The sequence below is a fragment of the Molothrus aeneus genome, unplaced genomic scaffold (assembly GCF_037042795.1).
Source record: "Molothrus aeneus isolate 106 unplaced genomic scaffold, BPBGC_Maene_1.0 scaffold_30, whole genome shotgun sequence".
Lineage (NCBI taxonomy): Eukaryota > Metazoa > Chordata > Aves > Passeriformes > Icteridae > Molothrus > Molothrus aeneus.
The window spans coordinates 5,625,740-5,648,347 of NW_027098964.1; the positions used below are offsets into that span (position 1 = coordinate 5,625,740).

Genomic DNA, 22,608 nt, shown 5'->3' on the forward strand with positions numbered 1-22,608 from the left:
GGGGGAGGGGTGAAGTTGCCGCAAGGGGGAAACTGAGGCACAAAGGGGGAGGGGTTAAATGGGGAGGGAGGGGTTAAATGGGGAGGGAGGGGTTAAATGGGGAGGGAGTGGTTAAATGGGGGGGAGGGGTTAAATGGGGGAGGGGTTAAATGGGGGGAGGGGTTAAATGGGGGAGGGGTTAAATGGGGGGAGGGGTTAAATGGGGGAGGGGTTAAATGGGGGGAGGGGTTAAATGGGGGAGGGGTTAAATGGGGGGGAGGGGTTAAATGGGGAGGGGTCCCCAAAAAGGGGGAGGGGTCGGGGGGGGGGGAGGGGCGGTACCTGCTCGCTGGGACGGAGCGGGGGCGGGGCTAAGGGTGATGACGATGACTGGAGATGGGGGAGGGGCACGGGGGGGAGGGGAATAAAAATGGAGGGAAAAACCAAAATAAAATTAAAAAAAAAAAAATAAAATAAAACGGGAAGAAAAAAAAAGAGAGAAAAAATTAAAAAGGGAGGGATTGGGGGTGGGGATGAGTTGATGAAATTGGGGAATTTGTTTAAATTTGGGGGGAGAAATGAAGTTAAAATGGAAATAAATTTAAATTGAGGGGCAGGAATGAATTTAAATTGGGGGAAATAAACTGAAATTGAGAGGTAGAAATTCATTTACACTGGGGAAAATAAACTGAAATTGAGAAGTAGAAATTCATTTACACTGGGGAAAATAAACTGAAATTGAGGAGCAGAAATTCATTTAAAATGGGGGGAAATGAAGTTAAATTGAGGGGTAAGAATTCACTTAAATTGGGGAAAATAAACTTAAATTGAGGAACAGAAATTAATTTAAATTGGGGAAAATAAACTTAAATTGAGAGGTAGAAATTCATTTACATTGGGGGGAAAATAAACTGAAATTGAGGGGCAGGAATGAATTTAAATGGGGAAAATAAACTTAAATTGAGGAGCAGAAATTCATTTAAAATGGGGGGAAATGAAGTTAAATTGAGGGGTAAGAATGAATTTAAATTGAGGAAAATAAACTTAAATTGAGGGGCAGGAATTCATTTAAATTGGGGAAAATAAACTTAAATTGAGAGGTAGAAATTCATTTACACTGGGGAAAATAAACTGAAATTGAGGGGCAGGAATGAATTTAAATGGGGAAAATAAACTTAAATTGAGGAACAGAAATTCATTTAAAATGAGGGGAAATGAAGTTAAATTGAGGGGCAAGAATTACTTTAAATTCAGGAAAATAAACTTAAATTGAGGAGCAGAAATTAATTTAAATTGGGGAAAATAAACTTAAATTGAGGAGCAGAAATTCATTTAAAATGGGGGGAAATGAAGTTAAATTGAGGGGCAAGAATTCACTTAAATTGGGGAAAATAAACTGAAATTGAGAGGTAGAAATTCATTTACATTGGGGGGAAAATAAACTGAAATTGAGGAGCAGAAATTCATTTAAAATGAGGGGAAATGAAGTTAAATTGAGGGGTAAGAATGAATTTAAACTGGGGAAAATCAACTGAAATTGAAGAACAAAAATTAATTTAAATTGGGGAAAATAAACTGAAATTGAGAGGCAGGAATTCATTTAAAATGAGGGGAAATGAAGTTAAATTGAGGGATAAGAATTCATTTAAATTGGGGAAAATAAACTGAAATTGAGGGGCAGAAATTAATTTAAAATGGGGAAAATAAACTGAAATTGAGGAACAGAAATTCATTTAAAATGGGGGGAAATGAAGTTAAATTGAGGGGCAAGAATTCATTTAAAATGAGGGGAAATGAACTTAAATTGAGGGATAAGAATGAATTTAAATTGGGGAAAATAAACTGAAATTGAGGGGCAGAAATTCATTTAAAATGGGGGGAAATAAACTTAAATTGAGGGGCAGGAATGAATTTAAACTGGGGAAAATAAACTGAAATTGAGGGACAGAAATTCACTTAAATTGGGGAAAATAAACTTAAATTGAGGAGCAAAAATTCATTTAAAATGGGGGGAAATTAAGTTAAATTGAGGGGCAGGAATTAATTTAAACTGGGGAAAATAAACTTAAATTGAGAGGTAGAAATGAATTTAAACTGGGGGGAAATGAAGTTAAATTGAGGGATAAGAATGAATTTAAACTGGGGAAAATAAACTTAAATTGAGGGACAGAAATTAATTTAAATTGGGGAAAATAAACTTAAATTGAGGAGCAGAAATTCATTTAAAATGGGGGGAAATGAAGTTAAATTGAGGGGCAGGAATTCATTTAAATTGGGGAAAATAAACTTAAATTGAGGGACAGAAATTAATTTAAATTGGGGAAAATAAACTTAAATTGAGGGGCAGAAATTCATTTACATTGGGGAAAATAAACTGAAATTGAGAGGCAGGAATTCATTTAAAATGGGGGGAAATGAAGTTAAATTGAGGGGTAAGAATGAATTTAAACTGGGGAAAATAAACTTAAATTGAGGGACAGAAATTAATTTAAATTGTGGAAAATAAACTTAAATTGAGGGGCAGGAATGAATTTAAAATGGGGGGAAATGAAGTTAAATTGAGGGGCAAGAATTCATTTAAATTGAGGAAAATAAACTGAAATTGAGGGGCAGGAATTCATTTAAAATGGGGGGAAAATAAACTTAAATTGAGGGACAGAAATGAATTTAAACTGGGGAAAATAAACTTAAATTGAGAGGTAGAAATGAATTTAAACTGGGGGGAAATGAAGTTAAATTGATGAGAAAAATAATTTAAGTGGAAGGAATTAATTTAAATTGGAGAGCAGAAATGAATTTAAATGAGGGGAAATAATTGGGGGCAGAAATGAATTTAAATTGGGGGAGATTAAGTTAAATTGGATGAGAAAATTAATTTAAATGGAGGGAATGAGTTTAAATTGGAGAGCAGAAATGAATTTAAAATGGAGAAATAAATTTGGGGTAAAAATGGATTTAAATTGGGGGGAATGAAGTTAAATTCTGGGGGAAAATTAATTGAAATTGGGGAAATAAATTTGGGGTAAAAATGGATTTAAATTGGGGGGAATGAAGTTAAATTCTGGGGGAAAATTAATTGAAATTGGGGAAATAAATTTGGGGTAAAAATGGATTTAAATTGGGGGGGATGAAGTTAAATTCTGGGGGAAAATTAATTTAAATTGAGGAAATAAATTTGGGGTAAAAATGGATTTAAATTGGGGGGAATGAAGTTAAATTCTGGGGGAAAATTAATTTAAATTGGGGAAATAAATTTGGGGTAAAAATGGATTTAAATTGGGGGGAATGAAGTTAAATTATGGGGGAAAATTAATTGAAATTGGGGAAATAAATTTGGGGTAAAAATGGATTTAAATTGGGGGGAATGAAGTTAAATTCTGGGGGAAAATTAATTTAAATTGGGGAAATAAATTTGGGGTAAAAATGGATTTAAATTGGGGGAATGAAGTTAAATTCTGGGGGAAAATTAATTGAAATTGGGGAAATAAATTTGGGGTAAAAATGGATTTAAATTGGGGGGAATGAAGTTAAATTCTGGGGGAAAATTAATTGAAATTGGGGAAATAAATTTGGGGTAAAAATGGATTTAAATTGGGGAGAATGAAGTTAAATTGTGGGGGAAAATTAATTTAAATTGGGGAAATAAATTTGGGGCAGAAATGGATTTAAATTGGGGGAATTAATTTAAATTTGGGGCAAAAATGGATTTGAATTGGAAGGAATAAACTGAAATTAAATTGGAAGAAAAATTTAGATTGGGGGTAGAAATGAAATTAAATTGGGGAGGAGAAATGAATTTCAATTGGGAGAAATAAATTTAAATTGAAAATTAAGCAGATATTAATTGAAATTAATTGAAATTGGGGGGAAATGAAATTAAACGGGGGAGAATTGAAATTGAGGGCAGAAATGTAAATGTATTTCAATTGGAAAAAGTGAATTTAAATGGATTTAAATTGGGGGGAATTCATTAAATTTGGGGGTGAGTTTTAATTGAGATGAATTTAAATTGGGGGAAAATGGAATTGAGCTGAAGTTGGAGGGACAGGAATGAAATGGGGAGGGGCAAAAACGAATTTAAATTGGAGAGGAGAGAAATAGAAATAAAATTGAAATGAAATTCAACTGGGGAAGGGGACAGAGATGAAACAGGAGCGAAATTCAGAGGGAAAAATAAATTTGGGGGCAGAGAAATGAATTTAAATTGGGGGAAAATCCCATTAAAATGGGGAGTTCAGGGGTGAATTTGGGGGCAGAAATTTCAATTTGGGGGGGATAAAAATGAGCTCAAATGTGGAAGGGGAGCAGGGGAAAGGGAGGAGGGGCAGGGGCTGCTCCCCCCAGCCTGGAAAAATCCCCAAAAATCCCCAAAATCTGCTGGGAATGGTCCTGGGGGGGGGGTCCTACCTGGAGGGGGATCCTCGAGGGGACAACTGGGGGGGAAACCCCCCAAAAATCCCATTGCAACCCCCCCAGAGCCCCCCAAAATCCCACTGGGAACCCCCAAATCCTCCCCCCCAAAAAAAACCCCAAAAACCCTTCCCAAGCCCCCAAATCCCCCTGCCCCCCTAAACCAGCCAGGGCTGCCCTAAAATGGCCCTAAACTGCCCCAAAATGGCCCCAAACTGCCCCAAAATGGCCCAAAACTTCCCCAAATACCCAAAAACTGCCCTAAAATGGCCCTAAACTGCCCCAAAATGGCCCAAAACTGCCCCAAATACCCCAAAACTGCCCCAAAATGGCCCAAAACTGCCCCAAAATGGCCCCAAACTGCCCCAAAATGGCCCAAAACTGCCCTAAAATGGCCCAAAACTGCCCCAAAATGGCCCAAAACTGCCCCAAAATGGCCCAAAACTGCCCCAAAACTTCCCCAAATACCCAAAAACTGCCCCACAATGTCCCAAAACTGCCCCCAAATGGCCCTAAATTGCCCCAAAATGTCCCAAAACTGCCCCAAAATGGCCCTAAATTGCCCCTAAATGGCCCAAAACTGCCCCACAATGGCCCAAAACTGCCCCAAAATGGCCCAAAACTGCCCCAAATACCCCAAAACTGCCCCAAAATGGCCCTAAACTGCCCCAAAATGGCCCAAAACTGCCCCAAAATGGCCCAAAACTGCCCCAAAATGGCCCTAAACTGCCCCAAATACCCCAAAACTGCCCCAAAATGGCCCTAAACTGCCCCAAAATGGCCCAAAACTGCCCCAAAATGGCCCAAAACTGCCCCAAATACCCAAAAACTGCCCCAAAATGGCCCAAAACTGCCCCAAAATGGCCCTAAACTGCCCCAAAATGGCCCTAAACTGCCCCAAATACCCCAAAACTGCCCCAAAATGGCCCAAAACTGCCCCAAAATGGCCCAAAACTGCCCCAAAATGGCCCAAAACTGCCCCAAATACCCCAAAACTGCGCTAAAATGGCCCTAAACTGCCCCAAAATGTCCCAAAACTGCCCCTAAATGGCCCAAAACTGCCCCAAAATGGCCCAAAACTGCCCCAAAATGGCCCAAAACTGCCCCAAAATGGCCCAAAACTGCCCCACAATGTCCCAAAACTGCCCCCAAATGGCCCTAAACTGCCCCAAAATGGCCCTAAACTGCCCCAAATACCCCAAAACTGCCCTAAAATGGCCCCAAACTGCCCCAAAACTGCCCCAAAATGGCCCTAAACTGCCCCAAATACCCCAAAACTGCCCCAAAATGGCCCAAAACTGCCCCAAATACCCCAAAACTGCCCCAAAATGGCCCCAAACTGCCTCAAATACCCCCAAACTGCCCCAAAATGTCCCAAAACTGCCCCAAAATGGCCCTAAACTGCCCCAAATACCCCAAAACCGCCCCTGAGGTGCCCCAAACGTCCCAAAATGGCCCCAAACTTGCCCCAAACGACCCCAAAGCTGCCCCAAATGACCCTAAGCTGTCCCTAAAGTGCCCCAAACACCCCAAAACCGACCCCACGCACCCCAAAACAGCCTCAAACTGCCCCAAACACCCCGAAACGGCCCCAAAATGCTCCTAAATCCCTTCAACTGCCCCCAACCCCTTAAACTGCCCCAGATCCTCCTGAACATCCTCGAACTCACCCCCACAAAAACCCCAACCAAACCTGAACGGCCCTAAAATGGCCCTAAACTGCCCCAAATGCCCCAAAACTGCCCCAAACTGTCCCAAACACCTCGAAATTGTCCAAAACACCCCAAAACAGGCTTGGAACCCCCTAAAACCCCCCCGTCCCCACAAACTGCCCCAAAATGTCCCTAAACTGCCCCAAAGACCTCAAATCTACCCCAAAACCCCAGAACTACCCCAAAATGCTCTCAAACGCCCCAAAACTGCCCCTGAGGAGCCAGAACTGCCCCAAAATGTCCCTAAACCTGACCCAAACACCCCAAATTTGCCCCCAAAACCCCAAAGTTACCCCAAATCTGCCCCGGGCTCGCCAAAATGTCCCAAACCTGCCCCAAACACTTCAAATCTACCCCAAAATTCCAGCACTACCCCCAAATGCTCCCAAACTGCCCCGAACACCCCAAAACTGCCCCGAGGAGCCAGAATTGCCCCAAAATGTCCCTAAACCTGCCCCAAACACCCCAAATTTGCCCCCAAATCTCCAAACACCCCAAGTGTGCCCCGGACTCCCCAAAATGTCCCAAACCTGCCCCAAACACCCCAAACCTGCCTTAAACACCTCAAATCTACCCCAAAACCCCCGAACTACCCCAAAATGCTCCTAAACTGCCCCAAACACCCCAAAACTGCCCCTGAGGAGTCAGAAGTGCCCCAAAATGCCCTAAACCTGCCCCAAACACCTAAAATTTGCCCCAAACACCCCAAACCTGCCCCAAACACCTAAAATTTGCCCCCAACACCCCAAACCTGCCCCAAACACCCCAAAACTGCCCCGGACCCCTCAAAATGCCCCAAACCTGCCCCGGCCACCCCAGCCCCGCCCCCATCCCCCTAAACCGCCCCCTCCCCTCCCCCCCCCAGCCCCGCTCTCCCCTCACGGCCCCGCTCCCCTCCCCCCCCCCCTCCCCGAGCGCGGCCTCCCCGCGGCCGCCCCGCTCCCCCCGGGCCGCTCCCGCCGCCCCCCGGCCCCGCTCACTGGGGCGGGCGCGGGCGGGGCCGATGTCGAGGTTGAGGTCGATTCTCCGCCGCGCCTCGCGGTTCTCCTGCTTCAGCTTCGCCTCCAGCCGCGATAGCTTCTGCTCGAGCGAGGACGCCGCCATCTTCCCCCCCCCGCGTCGCGCATGCGCGGGGCCCGCGAGGGGCGGGGCTTAGGGCCCCCGCCGGCCGCCGTACAGAGGGAGGGAGCGGAGGGCGCCGCCATCTTCCCGATGGGATGGGTAATGCGCATGCGCGCAGCGCGGTGTTGTGAATTCTGGGTCTCACCGGCTGCCGTAGGGAGAGAGAGCGGGGTGGGCGCCGCCATCTTCGCCTCTGGGACGGTTATTGCGCATGCGCAGATGACGGGAGGCTGTTATTTGCTTCATCGCCTGCTGTAGATGGGGAAGAGCTGAAGGGAGGACACGGGGGGGTTTCGGGTTCCTTTGGCCGCTGTCGGAACGCGGGATGAGGGGGAGGAGAAAGGGCACGGCGGCTTTTTGGCCACACTGGCCGCCGTACGGATATAGGGAACATGAATGCCGCCATCTTCACCGGGGAACTACTATTGCGCATGCGCAAAGCGGATGGATTTCGGGCCTCTCCGGCCGCCGTAGAGAGGCGGCATACGGACCTAAATTGGCCCCGCCGGCCGTCGTAGGGGCACATGGAGCGGAACGATCCCTTATAAACGTTTATGGGGCCTCACGGGCATGTGGGGGCAACTGGGACCTGTTTGGGGGCCCTGGGGAGGCCGAGGATGTTTCAGAGCGGCTGAAAGCACATTGGAAGCATTGGGCCATTTGTGACTTTAGCTGCGTCTGAGGCTGTTCTGGGGCAGTTTAGACTGGTTTGGGGGAAGTTACTGCTCTTTTAGCGAAGCCTGAGGCTGTTCTGGAGCTGTTTAAGGGCATTTTAGGGGAGATGAGGGTTTTCTGGGAATGTTTGAGGACAGTTTAGTGGAGCTGAGGCCGTTTCTGAGGCTTGTTTATGGAGCGCGGCTTTTGGGCCCTGCCGGCCACCGTAGGGGGCGTGGCACCTCCAGCTGCTGGAGGGCGCGTGCGCAGAGGAGGTCGCTATAGAGCACAGGGAGCGGCTCCCTGAGGGGACCGACGGCGCCCCCTGGCGGGCGGGAGGACCCGCGCATGCGCAGCACCCTCCCCTCACTGGGCGTCCCCGAGACCCCCCAAATGCTCCCCCCATTCCCTTTTTCGGGGGGCTCTAAGGCGGGAACACCCCCCGAAATGGGGGTACCCCCAAAAAGCCCCAAACCCCGAGATTTTGTGTTGATTTTATTTAATTTTTCCGTTTTTATTTAAAAAAACCCAAAACGAGCCAGGCCCGGGGAAGGGGGGGGGCGGGCACAGACTGCGGGGGGGGGGGGTTGGGGGCGCGCCCCCCCCTCGTGGCCAAGGGTTGGGGGGGCCGCACCCCAGTTTGGGGGGGGGGCACGGGCTGGGGAAGGTTAAAACATCTCCGGGCAGAGCCCCCCAACCCCCTCCCCCCGCGGTAAAAATCCCCCCCAAGAAAAGGGGGATCCCCTAAAAAGGGGGCTCCCTCAAGGAGGGGTGACCCCGCCCCCAGAGGGGCCCCCCAAAAAGAGGGGTGAGCCCACAAGGAGCGGGGTGTCCCCACCCCCAGTGTGCCCCAGAGAGAGGAGACCCCCAAAAGAGAGAACCCCCCCCCCAAAAGAGAGAGGAGACCCCCCCCAAAAAGAGGGGTGACCCCCTCAGAGTGTGGGATTCCCCCCAAAAGAGGAGTGAGCCCCCCAAAAGAGGGGAACCCCCCCAAAAGAGAAGGGTGACCCCTCTGAAGAGAAGTGACCCCCCTAAAAGAGGGGTCCCCGAGGAGAAGCCCCCCAAAAGATGGGGTGGACCCCCCCCAAAGGAGAAATGAGCCCCCAGAGAGAAGCCCCCCCCAAATCAAGGGTGAGACCCCCCCAAAAGAAGGGTGCCCCCCCAAAAGAGAGACCCCTCAAAGAGGGGTGGGACCCCCAAAGAGACATGGGACCCCCCCAAAACAGAGATGAGACTCCCTCAAAACGAGGTGGGACCCCTCAAATGAGAGCAGGACCCCCCCAGATTAGAGGTGGGACCCTAAAGAGAGGCAAGACCCCCCCCAAAGAGAGGTGGGAACCCCCAAAGAGAGGTGGGGCTCCCCAAAAAAGGGGTGGGGCTCCCCCGACCCCACCCCCCAAAGTCTCAGTGTGCAGCAGCGGGGGGAGGGAGGAGCCCTCCCTGATCCCGGGGTGTCCCCGGGGGTCTGGGGGTGTCCCCGCGGGTCTGGGGGTGTCCCCGCGGGTCTGGGGGGGTCTGGGGGTCCCCCCGTGGCTCCGGGGGGATCTCTCAGGCCGGGAAGGGCTCCGGGGGGGGCTCCTCGTCCTGGAAGTGGCTGCGCTGCAGCAGCTTCACGTGGTACTCGTAGATCTTGAGCGCGGGGCCCAGGCGGATGGAGAGCCCCGTGAGCACATCGGCCCTCTGCATCAGCAGCAGCGACTTGCCATCGATCTCCTGGGGACATGGGGACAGTGAGGGACACTGGGGACAGTGAGGGACACTGGGGACAGTCACAGGGACAGGGGACAGTCACAGCAATAGGGGACAGCCAGGGACAGAGAGCCCCGTGAGCACATCGGCCCTCTGCATCAGCAGCAGCGACTTGCCATCGATCTCCTGGGGACATGGGGACAGTGAGGGACACTGGGGACACTGGGGACACTGGGGACAGTCACAGGGACAGGGGACAGCCAGGGCAGAGAGCCCCGTGAGCACATCGGCCCTCTGCATCAGCAGCAGCGACTTGCCATCGATCTCCTGGGGACATGGGGACAGTGAGGGACACTGGGGACACTGGGGACATTGGGGACAGTCACAGGGACAGGGGACAGCCATGGGGACATTGGGGACAGCCATGGGGACAGGAGCTGGAGCAGCCCCGGGTGATGGAGGAGGGTGGGGTGAGGGGGGGGATCTGTGGGGGAAATGGCGTTTGGGGACACCTGCAGGGACAAAGGGACATGGGGACAGTGGGGGATGGACCCTGGGGTGACACTGGGGAGGGTGGAGGGAGGAGGTGTGGTCAGGGGGACTGGGGACACCCCAGGGACAAGGGGGACACAGGGACACGGGGGACACCCCAGGGTGACCCTGGGGGACAGGGGTGGGTGCAATGGGGAGGGGTGGGGACCTATGGGGAAAATACAGGGGACACCTTGGGGACACCCCCAGGGACAGAGGGACACCTTGGGGACAGCCCTAGGGACACCTTGGGGACACCCCCAGGGACAGAGGGACACCTTGGGGACAGCTCTAGGGACACCTTGGGGACACCCCCAGGGACAGAGGGACACCTTGGGGACAGCCCTAGGGACACCTTGGGGACACCCCCAGGGACAGAGGGGACACCCAGAAGGCAGCGGGAGGGGGCAGGGGTGGCCACAGAGGAATTCTGCAGGGAGGGGACCGTTCTTGGGGACACCTGTGGTGACAGAGGGAGCTCTGGGGACACTGTGGGGACACTGTGGGGACAGGGGTGGCCCCACCTGCTCCTGGAAGGCCCCGGCCTGCTCGGGGAACCCGGCCTCGGTGAAGTACTCGACCACGTCCCGCACCGACCACTCCACCGGGTCCACGGCCTTGTCCTTGCGCCCGGCCCTGGGGACAGGGACAGCGTCATGGGGACAGCGTGGGGACACACAGACATGGACATGGGGACAGGGACAGCGTCATGGGGACAGCGTGGGGACACACGGACACGGGGACAGGGACAGCGTCACGGGGACAGCGTGGGGACACACGGACATGGACATGGGGACAGGGACAGCGTCATGGGGACAGCGTGGGGACACACAGACATGGACATAGGGACAGGGACAGCGTCATGGGGACAGCGTGGGGACACACAGACATGGACACCGGGATGGGGACACCTTGGGAACACAGTGACTGGGACACTGGGACATGGGGACAGCATCATGGGGACAGCATCATGGGGACACACAGACATGGTCACCATGATGGGGACACTGTGGGGACACACAGACACTGTCACCAGGATGGGGACACACAGACATGGTCACTGGGACACATGGTGACAGGGACAGGGGACATCCAGGGGGACATGGTCACTGGGACAGGGGACATCCAGGGGGACATGGGGACAATGGTGACGGGGCTAGCAGGACACTGAGTGGGACACAGATGGACACTGGGTGGGACACAGGTGACACAGAGGGACACTCGATGGGACATGGGTGACACACAGGGAGACAAGGGACACTGGCTAGGACATGGATGAACCAAGGGGACACTGGAGGGGACATGGGGCACCTGGGGGACACAGAGGGACACTGGGTGGGACACAGGTGACACAGACGGACACTCGATGGGACATGGGTGACACACAGGGAGACAAGGGACACAAGGGATGAACCAAGGGGACACTGGGGGGGACATGGGGCACCTGGGGGACACAGAGGGACACTGGGTGGCACACGGGTGACACCGAGGGACAAGGGGACACTGCCCCTGACTCACGTGCAGCTGAACGGGGCCCCCTCGGCAGCCTGGGGGCCCGGCCGGCCTGGGGACAGCGGCACCGAGGGCTCAGCCCCCGCCAGCGCCGGGGACACTGCGGGGACACCAAGGGGTCACCAAAGGACAGCCAGAGTGACCCCAGAGTGACCCCAGCACTGCCTGACCCTCCACCCTGACCCCACCACCCAGAGTGACCCCCATCCCTGAACTGCCCCCCAGCACCCCCAAACTGCCCTCAGTACCCCTAAACTGCCCCCATCACCCTCAACCTGCCCTCAGTACCCCCAAACTGCCCCCCTCACCCCCAAACTGCCCCCCTCACCCCCAAGCTGCCCTCAGTACCCCCAAAACTCACACACCCCTACTCCCAAACTGCCCCCATACCTGCCCTCAGTACCCCCAACCTGCCCTCAGCACCCCCAAACCCCCCTGCCCCCTCAGTACCTGCTCTGTCGGGCTGCCCAAAGGCCCCCTCCTTTTTGAGGGGGGCCATGTGCTGGCAGCCCCCCTCCCCCGGGGCGCAGGCCTTGGGCTGGGGGGGCCTCTCTGGGGGCGGCTGCCCCGGGGGGCGCAGGGGGGGCCCCCCCCGGCCCTCCCCGTTCAGCTGCCGGGGGGGCCCCGCGTCCTCCGAGGCCTCCGAGCCCGTCCCGTCCTCGTCTTCTTCATCCTCATCTTCCTCCTCCTCTTCCTCCTCCCGCGCTGAGGCCTCGCTGCTGCTGCAGGGGGGCTGGGGGTCCCCAAAACCGTGAGCATCACCCCAAAGGGAACCCCAGGAGCTGAGGCCCCCCCTCCCCGACAATCTGCAGCCCCGACACCAAAATCGACAGCCCCCACCAAAACAGGGGCTCCAAAGCTGCTCCTTGACCCCCCCACAGTGTGACACCGCCACCCCAAAAAATTCAGAATACCCTCAGTCCTGAAAGTCACCCTCCCAATCCAGGAGACCCCCAAGAATGAACCCCCCCAGTCCTGCAGGTTCCTCCTCCAACCCAGGATTCTCCAATTCCATCCCCCCCCTTCCCCAGAGCTGTCACCCCAGAATTGTCATTGACCCCCCTCAACTTGTCCTGGGGTTCCCCCAACGTCCCAGCCCCCATCCTCATCCAGTCCTGGCTCTTGGTGACCCCAAAACCCCCTAAGGTCCCCACTGTCACCTCAGGTCTCCTAAATCCCCCTGTCCCTGTCCCGCCCTCTCCAGGTCACCCAAGTCCTCTTGGGGGTCCCCAACATCCCCTTGAGATCTCTGCTGTCCCCTCAGGCCCCCAATCCCCTGAGAGGTCCCCTAAAGGTGGTCCCCAACCCTCTCAGGCCTCTCAGCCCCCCAGATTCCCTCAGGAGACACCCCCAGATCCCCTCAGCTGCCCCAGTTCCCTCAGGGGACCCCTAAATCCCCTCAGGCTCCCCCCCCAAGTCCCTTTCTCTGTGTCCTGTGTCCCTTCCCCACCAGGTCCCCTCCACCTTGTGTCCCCACTCTGTCCCCACCAACCCTTCAAGGGTCCCTTCAGGTCCCCAATGCCCCCTCACCACCCCTGTCCCCTTCAGCCCTCCTGTCCCCGGTCCCCCCAGAGCCCCCCGGTCCCCTCAGACACCCCCAAATTCCCACCACCTCACCCCCGGCCCCCTCAGGGTCACCCCCCCAGAGCCCCCCAGTCCCCTCCATGCCCTCAGGGTCCCCTCAGCCCTCCCGGCTCCCCCTCACGACCCTCGAACCCCTCATGGCCCCTTCTCACGACCGCCGGCCCCTTCCCCAGTGTCCCCTCAGGGCCCCCCCCTCATAGAGCCCCCCGTTCCCCCCTCACGACCCCCGGGCCCCCCATGTAACCCCCCCTTTCCCGCGCTCCCCTCACGACCCTCAGGATCCCCTCAGGCCCCCCCGCTGCCCCCTCACGACCCCCGAACCTTTCCCTCCCCCCCCCGTTCCTCTCAGTGCTCGGTTCCCTGCTCACGACCCCCGGGCCCCTCGCTCCTCACGACCCCCCGGCCCTTCCCGCGCTCCCCCTCACGGCCCTCGCACCCCTCAGGGTCCCCCCATACCATCCCCTGTCCACGGATCCGCCTCTTCCCCTCATGTCTCGTCCCCTTCCCGCGCTCCCCCTCACGACCCCCGGGCCCCTCCCCAGTGTCCAGCATCCCCCGGTGCCCCCTTACGACCCCCGCACCCCTCAGTCCTCATGACTGCCTTCGATGCCCCCTCAGGGTCCCCTCAGCCCCCAGTACCCCCCTCACGACTCCCGCACCCCCCATTCCCCTCAGACCCTCATCGCTCCCCCCCTTCCCGCGCTCCTCCTCACGACTCCCGGTCCCCTCCCCGCCAGTGCCCCCTCACGACCCGCGCACCCCTCAGTCCTCATGGCTCCCTTCGATGCCCCCTCAGCCCCCGGTGCCCCCTCACGAACCCCATTCCTGCCAGTCCCTCACGTCTCCCCCCGCCTTCCCGCGCTCCCCCTCACAATGCGCGGGTCCCCCGCTCCCCTCAGCCCCCCGCCGCTCCCCTCAGCCCCCCGCCGCTCCCCTCACGCTCCCTCCTCACCTTCCGCGCCCTCCCCGCGGCCGCTCTCCCGCGCTCCCCGCGGGCCGTGGCGATGGCGCCCAGCCGGGTGCGCTCGGGCCGGGCCCCGCCGCCCGTTCCGCCGCCGCCGCCCGCCCCGGGGGCCGCTCCGGCCGCCCCCCCGCCGCCGCCGGGCGCGGCCGAGCCCTGGAGGCGGCCGCGGGTGAGGCGGCCGTCGCCGCCGAGCAGCCGCGCGGTGTCGCGGAGGCTGACGGGCGGCGGGCGGCGGGCGGGCGGCGGCGGGCGGCGCGGCGGCTGCACGCGGGCGGCGTTGCGGTACGAGATGCTGCCCTTGTAGGAGACGCGGAGCACGGCGCGCTGCTGGATCAGCTTCTCCAGCTCGGCACGGGTGCGCTCGGGCTCGGGGCCGTGCCGCCGCCGCACCATGCGGCAGATGCGCTCCAGGTCCGGCCGCGCCTTGCGCGAACGCAGCGAGTCGATGGTGTCCAGGATCCACTCCTGGTACCGCGGGGCCTGCTCGGGGCCCGGCGGCGGCGGCGGCGGCACCGCCATGGCCCCCCCCGCGGCACCGCCGGCCCCCCCCTCCCGCGCCCCTTCCTCCTCCTCCTCCTCCTCCTCCTCCGCCCCCGCCCCGCCCGCGCGCGCCCGCTCGGAGGAGGAGCCGCGGCCGCCGCGCGCGCGCGCCTCGGGGTGGAGCCGCCCCCTGCGGCCGCGCCCACGGAAAGCCACACCCACAAACGGTGATTAAGCCACGCCCACCCAGCTGAAGTCACGCCCACCTCCATGGGAACCACGCCCACAACCAGAGCCCCGCCCCTCTGGCATTAAGACACGCCCATCCGTTTAAGCCGCGCCCAGATTTACAAGACCACGCCCCTTCTGACGAGACCACGCCCATTGTTAGAGGCCACGCCTACCGCTGGGATCCCCCGGTCCCCGAAAATGGGGGACCCCCAATTGCCAGGACCCCGGAACCCATGGAGCCCCTCCAAACCAATGGAGCCCCCCCAAACCCATAGGGTCACCCCAAGCCCATCGGGATCACCCCAAACCATTGAGACTCCCAAATCCATGGAGCCCCCCCAAACCAATGGGGCCACCACAAACCCATCGGGATCACCCCAAACCCATGGGGTCACCCCAAACCCATGAAGCCCCCCCCAGATCCATTGGGATCACCCCAAACCCATGGAGGCCCCACAAACCCATGCAGCCCCCCCAAACCAATGGGGTCACCCCAAACCCATGAGGTCACCACGATCCCATGGGGTCACCTCCAACCCATGGAACCCCCCCAAACCCATGGAACCCCCCCTGAACCCATAGGGTCACCTCAAACCCACAGGTCACCCCAATTCCAGGGCCCCCCAAAGTCATGGACACCCCAAATCCACGGGGTCACCCCGATCCCTTGGAGGCCCCCAGACCCATTGGGGTGATCCCCCAAACCCACAAGGTCACCCCAAACCCACGGGTCACCTCAATTCCAGGGCCCCCCAAAGTCAAGGACACCCCAAACCCGCGGGGTCCCCCCCAGACTCATAGGAACCCCCACTCTGGGAGCACCCCAAAATTTCCAAACCCGATTTTTCTCCCAAACTTTATTGATTTGTCCCAAACCCGTTTACAACGAAGCCTTGGGGGCTTGAGCCCCCCTCAGGGGCTTTTGGGAACCTTCCCCGGTTTTGGGGACCCCCATTTGGGGTCAAAGGGGGGGGGCTTCCATCTGGGGGGGGTTAAAACAGGGGAGTAACTGCCCTGGGACACCCCAAAACCCCAAAAGCGGGGTCGCAGCCCTGGGACTCCCAAACATCACCCAGGGACACCCCAAAACCCCAAAACCGGGGGTCCCAGTCCCAGGACCCCCCAAACCCCCTGGGGTTCAGGGGTATTTCAGGTATTCCCAGGTTTTGGGGATCAGGCTTTATGGGGTGCTTTATAGGATTTTGGGGTCCAGCTGTACATTTTTTGGGTCCAGGTGTGCATTTTGAGGTCCAGCTGTGCATTTTGAGGTCCAGCTGTGCAGTTTTAGGGTCCAGGTGTACATTTTAGGATCCAGGTGTTCATTTTGGGGTCCAGCTGTGCAGTTTTGGGGTCCAGCTGTGTAGTTTTGGGGTCCAGCTGTGCATTTGGGGTGCCCCCCCCCCCCCGTGCTCTGGGGTCAGGTCCTGGCAGGTTCTTGAACCTCAGCATGATCTGGGGGCAGAAAAAGCCTCAAAATCCCCCGAAACCTCCCCCAAACCCCCCCTAGGAACCCCAAAAACCCCCAGAGACCCCAAAACCCCCAGAGTTCCCAAATCCCCATAGACCCCAAAACTCCTCAGGGACCCCAACCCCCCCCCCAAGGATCCCCCAAAAGTCCCCAAGGAACACCCCAAGGGGACAAGGGACACTGGGGATCCCCAGGGCGGGGGGCAGGGGACACACTGGGGACACCCAGAGGGACAAGGGACACACCTGGGGACAGCCCGGGTGGGGGGGGTGACACACTGGGGGGACAGGGATGGCCCTGGGGACCATCCTGGGGGGCGTTGGGACACCTGGGGACAATGGGGACACACCTTGAAGGGCCACCAGAGGTGTCTGAGGAAGGGGAAGGTCCCAGCTCTGGCTGCAGCACCTGGGGACAGGGACACCTGTGTGACACCTGGGGACATCTGCAGACACCTGTGTGACACCTGGGGACACCTGGGGGACACTTGGGGTCACCTGGGAACATCTGCGGACACCTGTCTGATACTTGGGGACACCCGGGGACAGGGATGCCTGTGTGACACCTGTGTGACACCTGGGGACACCTGTGTGACACTTGGGGACACCTGGGAACATCTGCGGACACCTGTGTGATACTTGGGGACATCTGCAGACACCTGTGTGACACTTGGGGACACCTGGGGGACACCTGGGAACATCTGCGGACACCTGTGTGACACTTGGGGACACCTGGGGGACACCTGGGAACATCTGCGGACACCTGTGTGACACTTGGGGACACCTGGGGACAGGGACGCCTGTGTGACACCTGTGTGACACCTGGGGACACCTGTGTGACACTTGGGGACACCTGGGGACATCTGCGGACACCTGTGTGACACGTGGGGACACCTGCATGACACCTGTGTGACCCCCGGGGACACCTGTGTGACACTTGGGGATATCTGTGGACACCTGTGTGACACCTGGGGACACCTGGGGACAGGGACACCTGCGTGACACTTGGGGACACCTGTGTGCCACCTATGTGACACCTGTGTGCCACCTGTGGACAGGTACACTGTCACAGCCCTGGGGACACTGCCACCATCCTGGGGGACATCCCAGTTCCCTCCCTGTGCCTGGGGACACCCAGCGATGACACCGAGGTGCCACCAGAGCCCCCCGTGCTGGGGACAGCAATGTCCCCTCGAGGCCAAGGACACCAACACGTGTCCCCCCTGAGGACACCCTGGGGACACCAATGTCCCCAGACCCGATGTCACCAGTGTCCCCCCCCCAACCCCTGCATTCCCAGTCCCCTCCTCTGTCACCTTCCCGTGCTGGAGTTGTCCCCCTGTGACCCTCCCCCCGTGTGTCCCTGATGTCCCCATGTGTCCCCCTGTGTCACCTTCTGCCTGTCCAGCACCCTCATGGCAAAGTGTCCCCTCTGTCCCTGTGTCCCCATTGTCCCCTGTCCCTGTCCCCCTGTCCCTGTCCCCATTGTCCCCTGTCGCCCTGTGCCCCGGTCCCCGTGTACCCTGTCCCTGTGTCCCCCTGTCCCCTGTGTCCCCTCTGTCCCCCGTCCCCGGGTCCCCATTGTCCTCTGTCCCCCATCTCTGTGTCCCCCTCGTCCCCTGTCCCCAGCCAAGGGACCCCGTGCCCCGAGCTGGCCCCGCTTTGGGGACTGTGGGGACCCCAAAACCACCGGGGGGACCCCAAACCACCAGGAGGGACAGGGGTGTGGGGGGACAGTTGCTCTTGAGGACATCGAGGGGACAGGGGGACATGGGAGTGTCCTCAAGGGACAGGGGACACCCTAAAGAGGGGACACCCGAAAGGGACAGGGGACACCTCAAAGGGGACAAGGGACTCCTGTCCCCCCCAAAGAGACAGGGGACACCCAAAAGGGGACAGGGGACAGGGGATCCCCCAAATGGACAGGGGACATCCTGAAAGGGACAGGGGACACCTGAAAGGGGACAGGGGACACCCACAAGGGGACAGGGGACACCTGAAAGGGACAGGGGATGCCCCAAAAGGGACAGGGTTCCTTAAAGGGGACAGGGGACGCCTTAAAGGGGACAGGGGACACCGGGGGGGGGGGACAGGGGACACCCCAAATGGACAGAGGACACCCCAAAGGAACATGGAACTGCTCCAGGGGACATGGGACACCCCAAAACACAGAGCCCCCCCCCAAAGCAGACTGGGGACCCCCAGAGGGACCCAGAGGAATGGGAGGGGACAGGGGGGACCCCAAAAGGGCCCGAGGCCACCCCACATCCCCCGGCCCCCCCTCACCGTGTCCGGAGCTGTCGCCGGCCGCTGTCCCCGGGGGCTCAGACTTTGTCCCTGGGGCCTCCCAGTACGACCCAGTCGGACCAGTGACCCCGCTCGGGGTCCCCGATCGGGGAAACTGAGGCAGGAGCAACCCCCCCTGAGGGACCCCAAAAACCACTCGGGACCTTGGGGATGTCCCTCTGCCCCCCCCCAATCAGGGCTCACTCTGGGGGGTCCCTCCGCGGTTTTGGGGCGCCCCCGGCCCGGGCTGCTCGCGGGGGGGCTCCCCCCGGGCCTGGCCCCACCCGTAGCGGAGGAGGCGCCCCAAAAGCAGCGCCCAGAGCAGCGCCTGCACCCACAGCTGGAATGGGGGGTCCCAGCCCCAGCCGGGCCCCCCGGGGGACATCGCTGTCCCCTCCTGTCCCCCCCGGTGTCCCGGTACCGCCCGTGCCCCCCGGCTTTGTCCCCGAACCGCCGGGAATGGGGGAGGGACGGGCCTGGCCCGGCCACGCCCCCCGGGCCCCCCCAAATCCATCCCGGGGGCACCGGGAGCGCCCCCCCTTCCCTCCCCCAGGACCACGCCCTGCTGGGCCACGCCCCTTTCCCCATACCACTCCCCCATCACCATGACAACGGCCCATTGGCACCGCCTCTTTATTCAGTCACGCCCACATCACCATGGCAACAGACCACGCCCCCTTCCAGGGGCCGTGCCCGATCCCATGGCAACCCCGCGCGCCCTCTGTCGCTATGGCAACGCCAGCGCCGCGCCCATTCCGAGGCCGCGCCCATTAAGGGAACACGCCCCTTTCCCCCTCTTACACACCCAGACCACGCCCCAAAAAGCCACGCCCCCTGTCAATGGCAACGCCCGCTCCCTAACCAGGCCCCGCCCCTCTCCCCGCCCTTTCCCAGGCCCCGCCCACTGGGGGAGGGGGTGACACCCCCGGGAGCGCTTAGGGGACCCCAGACCCTTCCCCGCCCCCCCCGCAGGTCCTGCCCAGCATCCCCCGGTTCGCCCAACGGGACACGGGGCCCCTGGTGCCGGTGCGTCCGGAGCTCCCCGGCCCGTTCCCGCCGCTCACCGCTCTCTCGTCCCCACGGTCCCCCTCGGTCCCTCCGCTCCCTCCCCCGCTGTCCCCGGTCTCCCCTCACGCTCTGTTTTCCTGCCGGCCCCCGGTCCCGCTCCCTCCGCTCACCGCTCTCCGGCTCCCCCGGTGCCCAAGCCCCAGTATCCCGCTCACCCTCTCCCGCCCCGCTCCCTGCACTCCGCTACCCCGATGTCCCGATATCCCGGAGTTCTGCTCTTCGGCTTTCCCCGGTACCCCCTTTCCCAATACCCCGTTGTGTATCCCGGCGTCTATCCCGGTGTCTCGGTGTCTGTCTCGGTGTCTATCCCGCTGTCTATCCCGCTATTCCGGAGTACATCCCGCGGTGTATCGCGTTCTCTATCCCGATATCCCGCTGTTTATCGCGGTGTCTATCGCGATATCCCGGTACCCCCTCACCTCTCTCCCGCTCCCGCAGCCTTTTCCCCTCACGGGCCCGGTGCCCCCGCGGACCCCGCCCACCGCCCGCTCCTGCCGCTCATTGGCTGCGCCGCCCGGCCCCCGCTTCCCATTGGCCAGCGCGGTCCGTGTCCCACCCACCGCCGTCCCATTGGCCAACGCGGCCCGAGTCCTACCCCCTCTGCTTCCCATTGGTCAGAGGTGCCGTCAATCCAGAGATCGCCCCGGCCCTGACCCATTCATTAAACTCGAACCCGCCGAGGGGCGGGGCCTACTGCAGGGGGCGGGGCCGAACGGGATTGACATGTGATGGGCGGGGTTTGTTCAGGGGCGGGACATCCGTGATTGACAAGGAGGGGCGGGGCTGTGTGGGCCAGTGGCGGGACTTGCACTCCCTGCCTCGTGCCTTGCACGAGGGCTCATTAATTAACTCTCTTAATTAAACTAATGAGTTCCCCAATAAACCCTGCTCTGTCCTCCATGTCAATTAATGCACCTTCCTTTCCTATCCCTGTACAACTAAAAAGCTCCAGTTTAATTTCTCCAGCTCATTAGCATATGCTAATGTATGGCTGATGACAGCAATTAGCAGGGCTCCTGCTGCTCTTAATTACTCATTAGCTGGGACGGGCCTGCCTGTTAATTGGCTTGAGGAGCCTCACATCATAACCCCCAGCTCATTAACCTTCCTCATTAATGCTTCTTCATTAACATTTCCATTAATGCTCCCCCTTATTAGGACTCCTCCCTAAAGCTCACCCCACTGACACCTACCTTCATTAACGCCTCTTATTAGCACCTTCCCTCATTAACCCCCCCCATCACTGAAGCTCTGGCTCACTCCTGCCCCGCCCATCTTCATTAACGCCCCTAATTAGCAGTGCTGCTCATTAACACTCCTCCCTTATCAAGCCCATTTACCACATTAGTTTACCCTGCCCTCATTAACACCCCTCATTAACGCCCCTCATTAACGCCCCTCAGGCCCCCCCCCCCCCAAGTGGCAGCGCTGCAGTTCCGGCGGTGACCGCGGGGGGGCGATGGAGGGGGAGGGTCCAGGAGGTGACAGCGAGGGGTGGGGGAGGGGCAGGGCGGTGACCACGGGGGGACAGAGGCCGGCCCAGGAGGGGGAGGGGTCGCTGCAGTCCCAGCAGAGGCCGCGGGGGGCGGTAGCGGGATGGGGGATGGGGGAGGGGTCCCTGCAGTCCAGTCCCGACCGTGACCCTGGGGAGAGGGGGCGGGGGGGGAGGGGGAGGGGCGGTGACGACGAGAGGACAGTGGCGGTCCCGGGGTGGGGGAGGGGTCGCTGCAGTTCCGGCGGCGGCCGCGGGGGGCGGTGTTGGGGTGGGGGAGGGGTCGCTGCAGTTCCGGCGGCGGCCGCGGGAGGCGCTGCAGAGTCGGGGAGGGGGCGCTGCAGTTCCGGCGGCGGCCGCGGGCGGCGCTGTCGGGCCGGGAGGGGCGGGCGGGGGTCCCGCAGTTCCGGCGGCCGCCGGCGGGGGGAGCCCGCGGGCGCGGGGCGGTGCGGGGGGGTCGCGCCGCGATCGCCGCATGGAGCTGAACCCACAGGTACGGGGGGGTCCGGGGGTCCGGGGGGGTCCGGGGGGCACGGGGGGGGTCCAGGGGCGCCGTTTGGGTCTGGGGGAGCGGCCCCCGGGGGAGGAGGGGATGGGGGGGCCGGGGGGAGCCGCCCCCGCAGGTGCGGAGGGACCGGGGGGGCGCTGGGAAATGGGGGAGGGGGTGAGAAAGGGGCGTCGTTAAAATGGGGGGGTTGGAATGGGGGGGATTTAACGGGGGGGTCGCGTAAATCTGGGGTGGGTCCTGCGAAAATGGGGGGGGGTCGTGGGAACTGGGGGGTCCCGAGGTGCGGGGGAGGGGCCGTGAAAGAGGGGGGGCTGGGAAAAGCGGGGGGGGCTGAGGAAAGGGGGGGCGAGCGATGTCCCGGGGGGGGCCGGGGGTGACATTTGGGGAGGGGGGGAGCAGGGCGGGGGCCGGGGATAAAGGGGGGGGTGGGGAAGAGGGCGGGGGCCGGGAATTGAGGGGGGGCGCTTGAGAAGGGGGGTGCGGCCCCTCCCGACCCCCCCTCATTTGGGACCCTCCTGGGGGGACGCGTTTGTTCCCCCCCCCACCCCAGGGAATCTGAGGCGGGGGGGGAGGGGGTGGGGACCCCCCAGGTTTTTATTTTTTTTGGGGGGGCTGAGGGGGGTCCGCCCCCACCTCAGTTTCCCAAGGGGGGGGGGGGGGGTGCAATTGGGGGGGTTTGGGGGGGGGGCCGATGTCGCGCTCGGAGCATTCTGGGATGGCGCTGCGCCCCCCCCCCCCCCATCATTCCGGGGGGAGGGGGGGGTGATGGGGGGATTCTCCCACAATGCACCGCGGCGCCGTCGCCCCTGGCAACCCGGGGCTGAGCTTCCCACAATGCACCGCGGCCGCATCGGCCCCTGCGCGGGGTGAGGGGGGGGCCCTGGCGGTCCCGGGGGGGGGCGGGGGCGGATAATCGATA

General features: G+C 59.2%; 2 protein-coding genes and 1 long non-coding RNA gene across 4 annotated transcripts in view; all 3 read right to left on the reverse strand.

Moving 5' to 3' along the window:
* MAP2K7 (mitogen-activated protein kinase kinase 7) overlaps positions 1-7,205 on the reverse strand; it is a 25,534-nt gene extending 18,329 nt beyond the window's left edge. For both annotated transcript variants that reach the window (XR_010785493.1, XM_066570293.1), the window contains exon 1: positions 7,082-7,205. Coding sequence is in view for 1 of the 2 variants with exons in the window: in XM_066570293.1 (XP_066426390.1) it covers positions 7,082-7,205 (124 nt within the window). In the remaining variant the exon portion in view is untranslated. The remainder of the gene's footprint in view (positions 1-7,081) is intronic.
* A 1,843-nt stretch (positions 7,206-9,048) lies between these two features.
* Positions 9,049-14,695, reverse strand: SAMD1 (sterile alpha motif domain containing 1). The gene is made up of 5 exons (XM_066570274.1): positions 14,146-14,695; positions 12,060-12,342; positions 11,616-11,709; positions 10,622-10,733; positions 9,049-9,590 (listed from the first exon to the last, which is right to left on the reverse strand). Exons 1-5 carry the CDS (start codon positions 14,674-14,676, stop codon positions 9,426-9,428), a joined length of 1,185 nt encoding a protein of 394 aa, XP_066426371.1. The 5' UTR covers positions 14,677-14,695; the 3' UTR covers positions 9,049-9,425.
* Positions 14,696-15,723: 1,028 nt separating this feature from the next.
* On the reverse strand, positions 15,724-20,154 carry LOC136570291 (uncharacterized). The gene is made up of 3 exons (XR_010785528.1): positions 20,109-20,154; positions 16,686-16,744; positions 15,724-16,320 (listed from the first exon to the last, which is right to left on the reverse strand). It is a non-coding gene; the product is annotated as an uncharacterized lncRNA (long non-coding RNA).
* Positions 20,155-22,608: the final 2,454 nt, after the last annotated feature.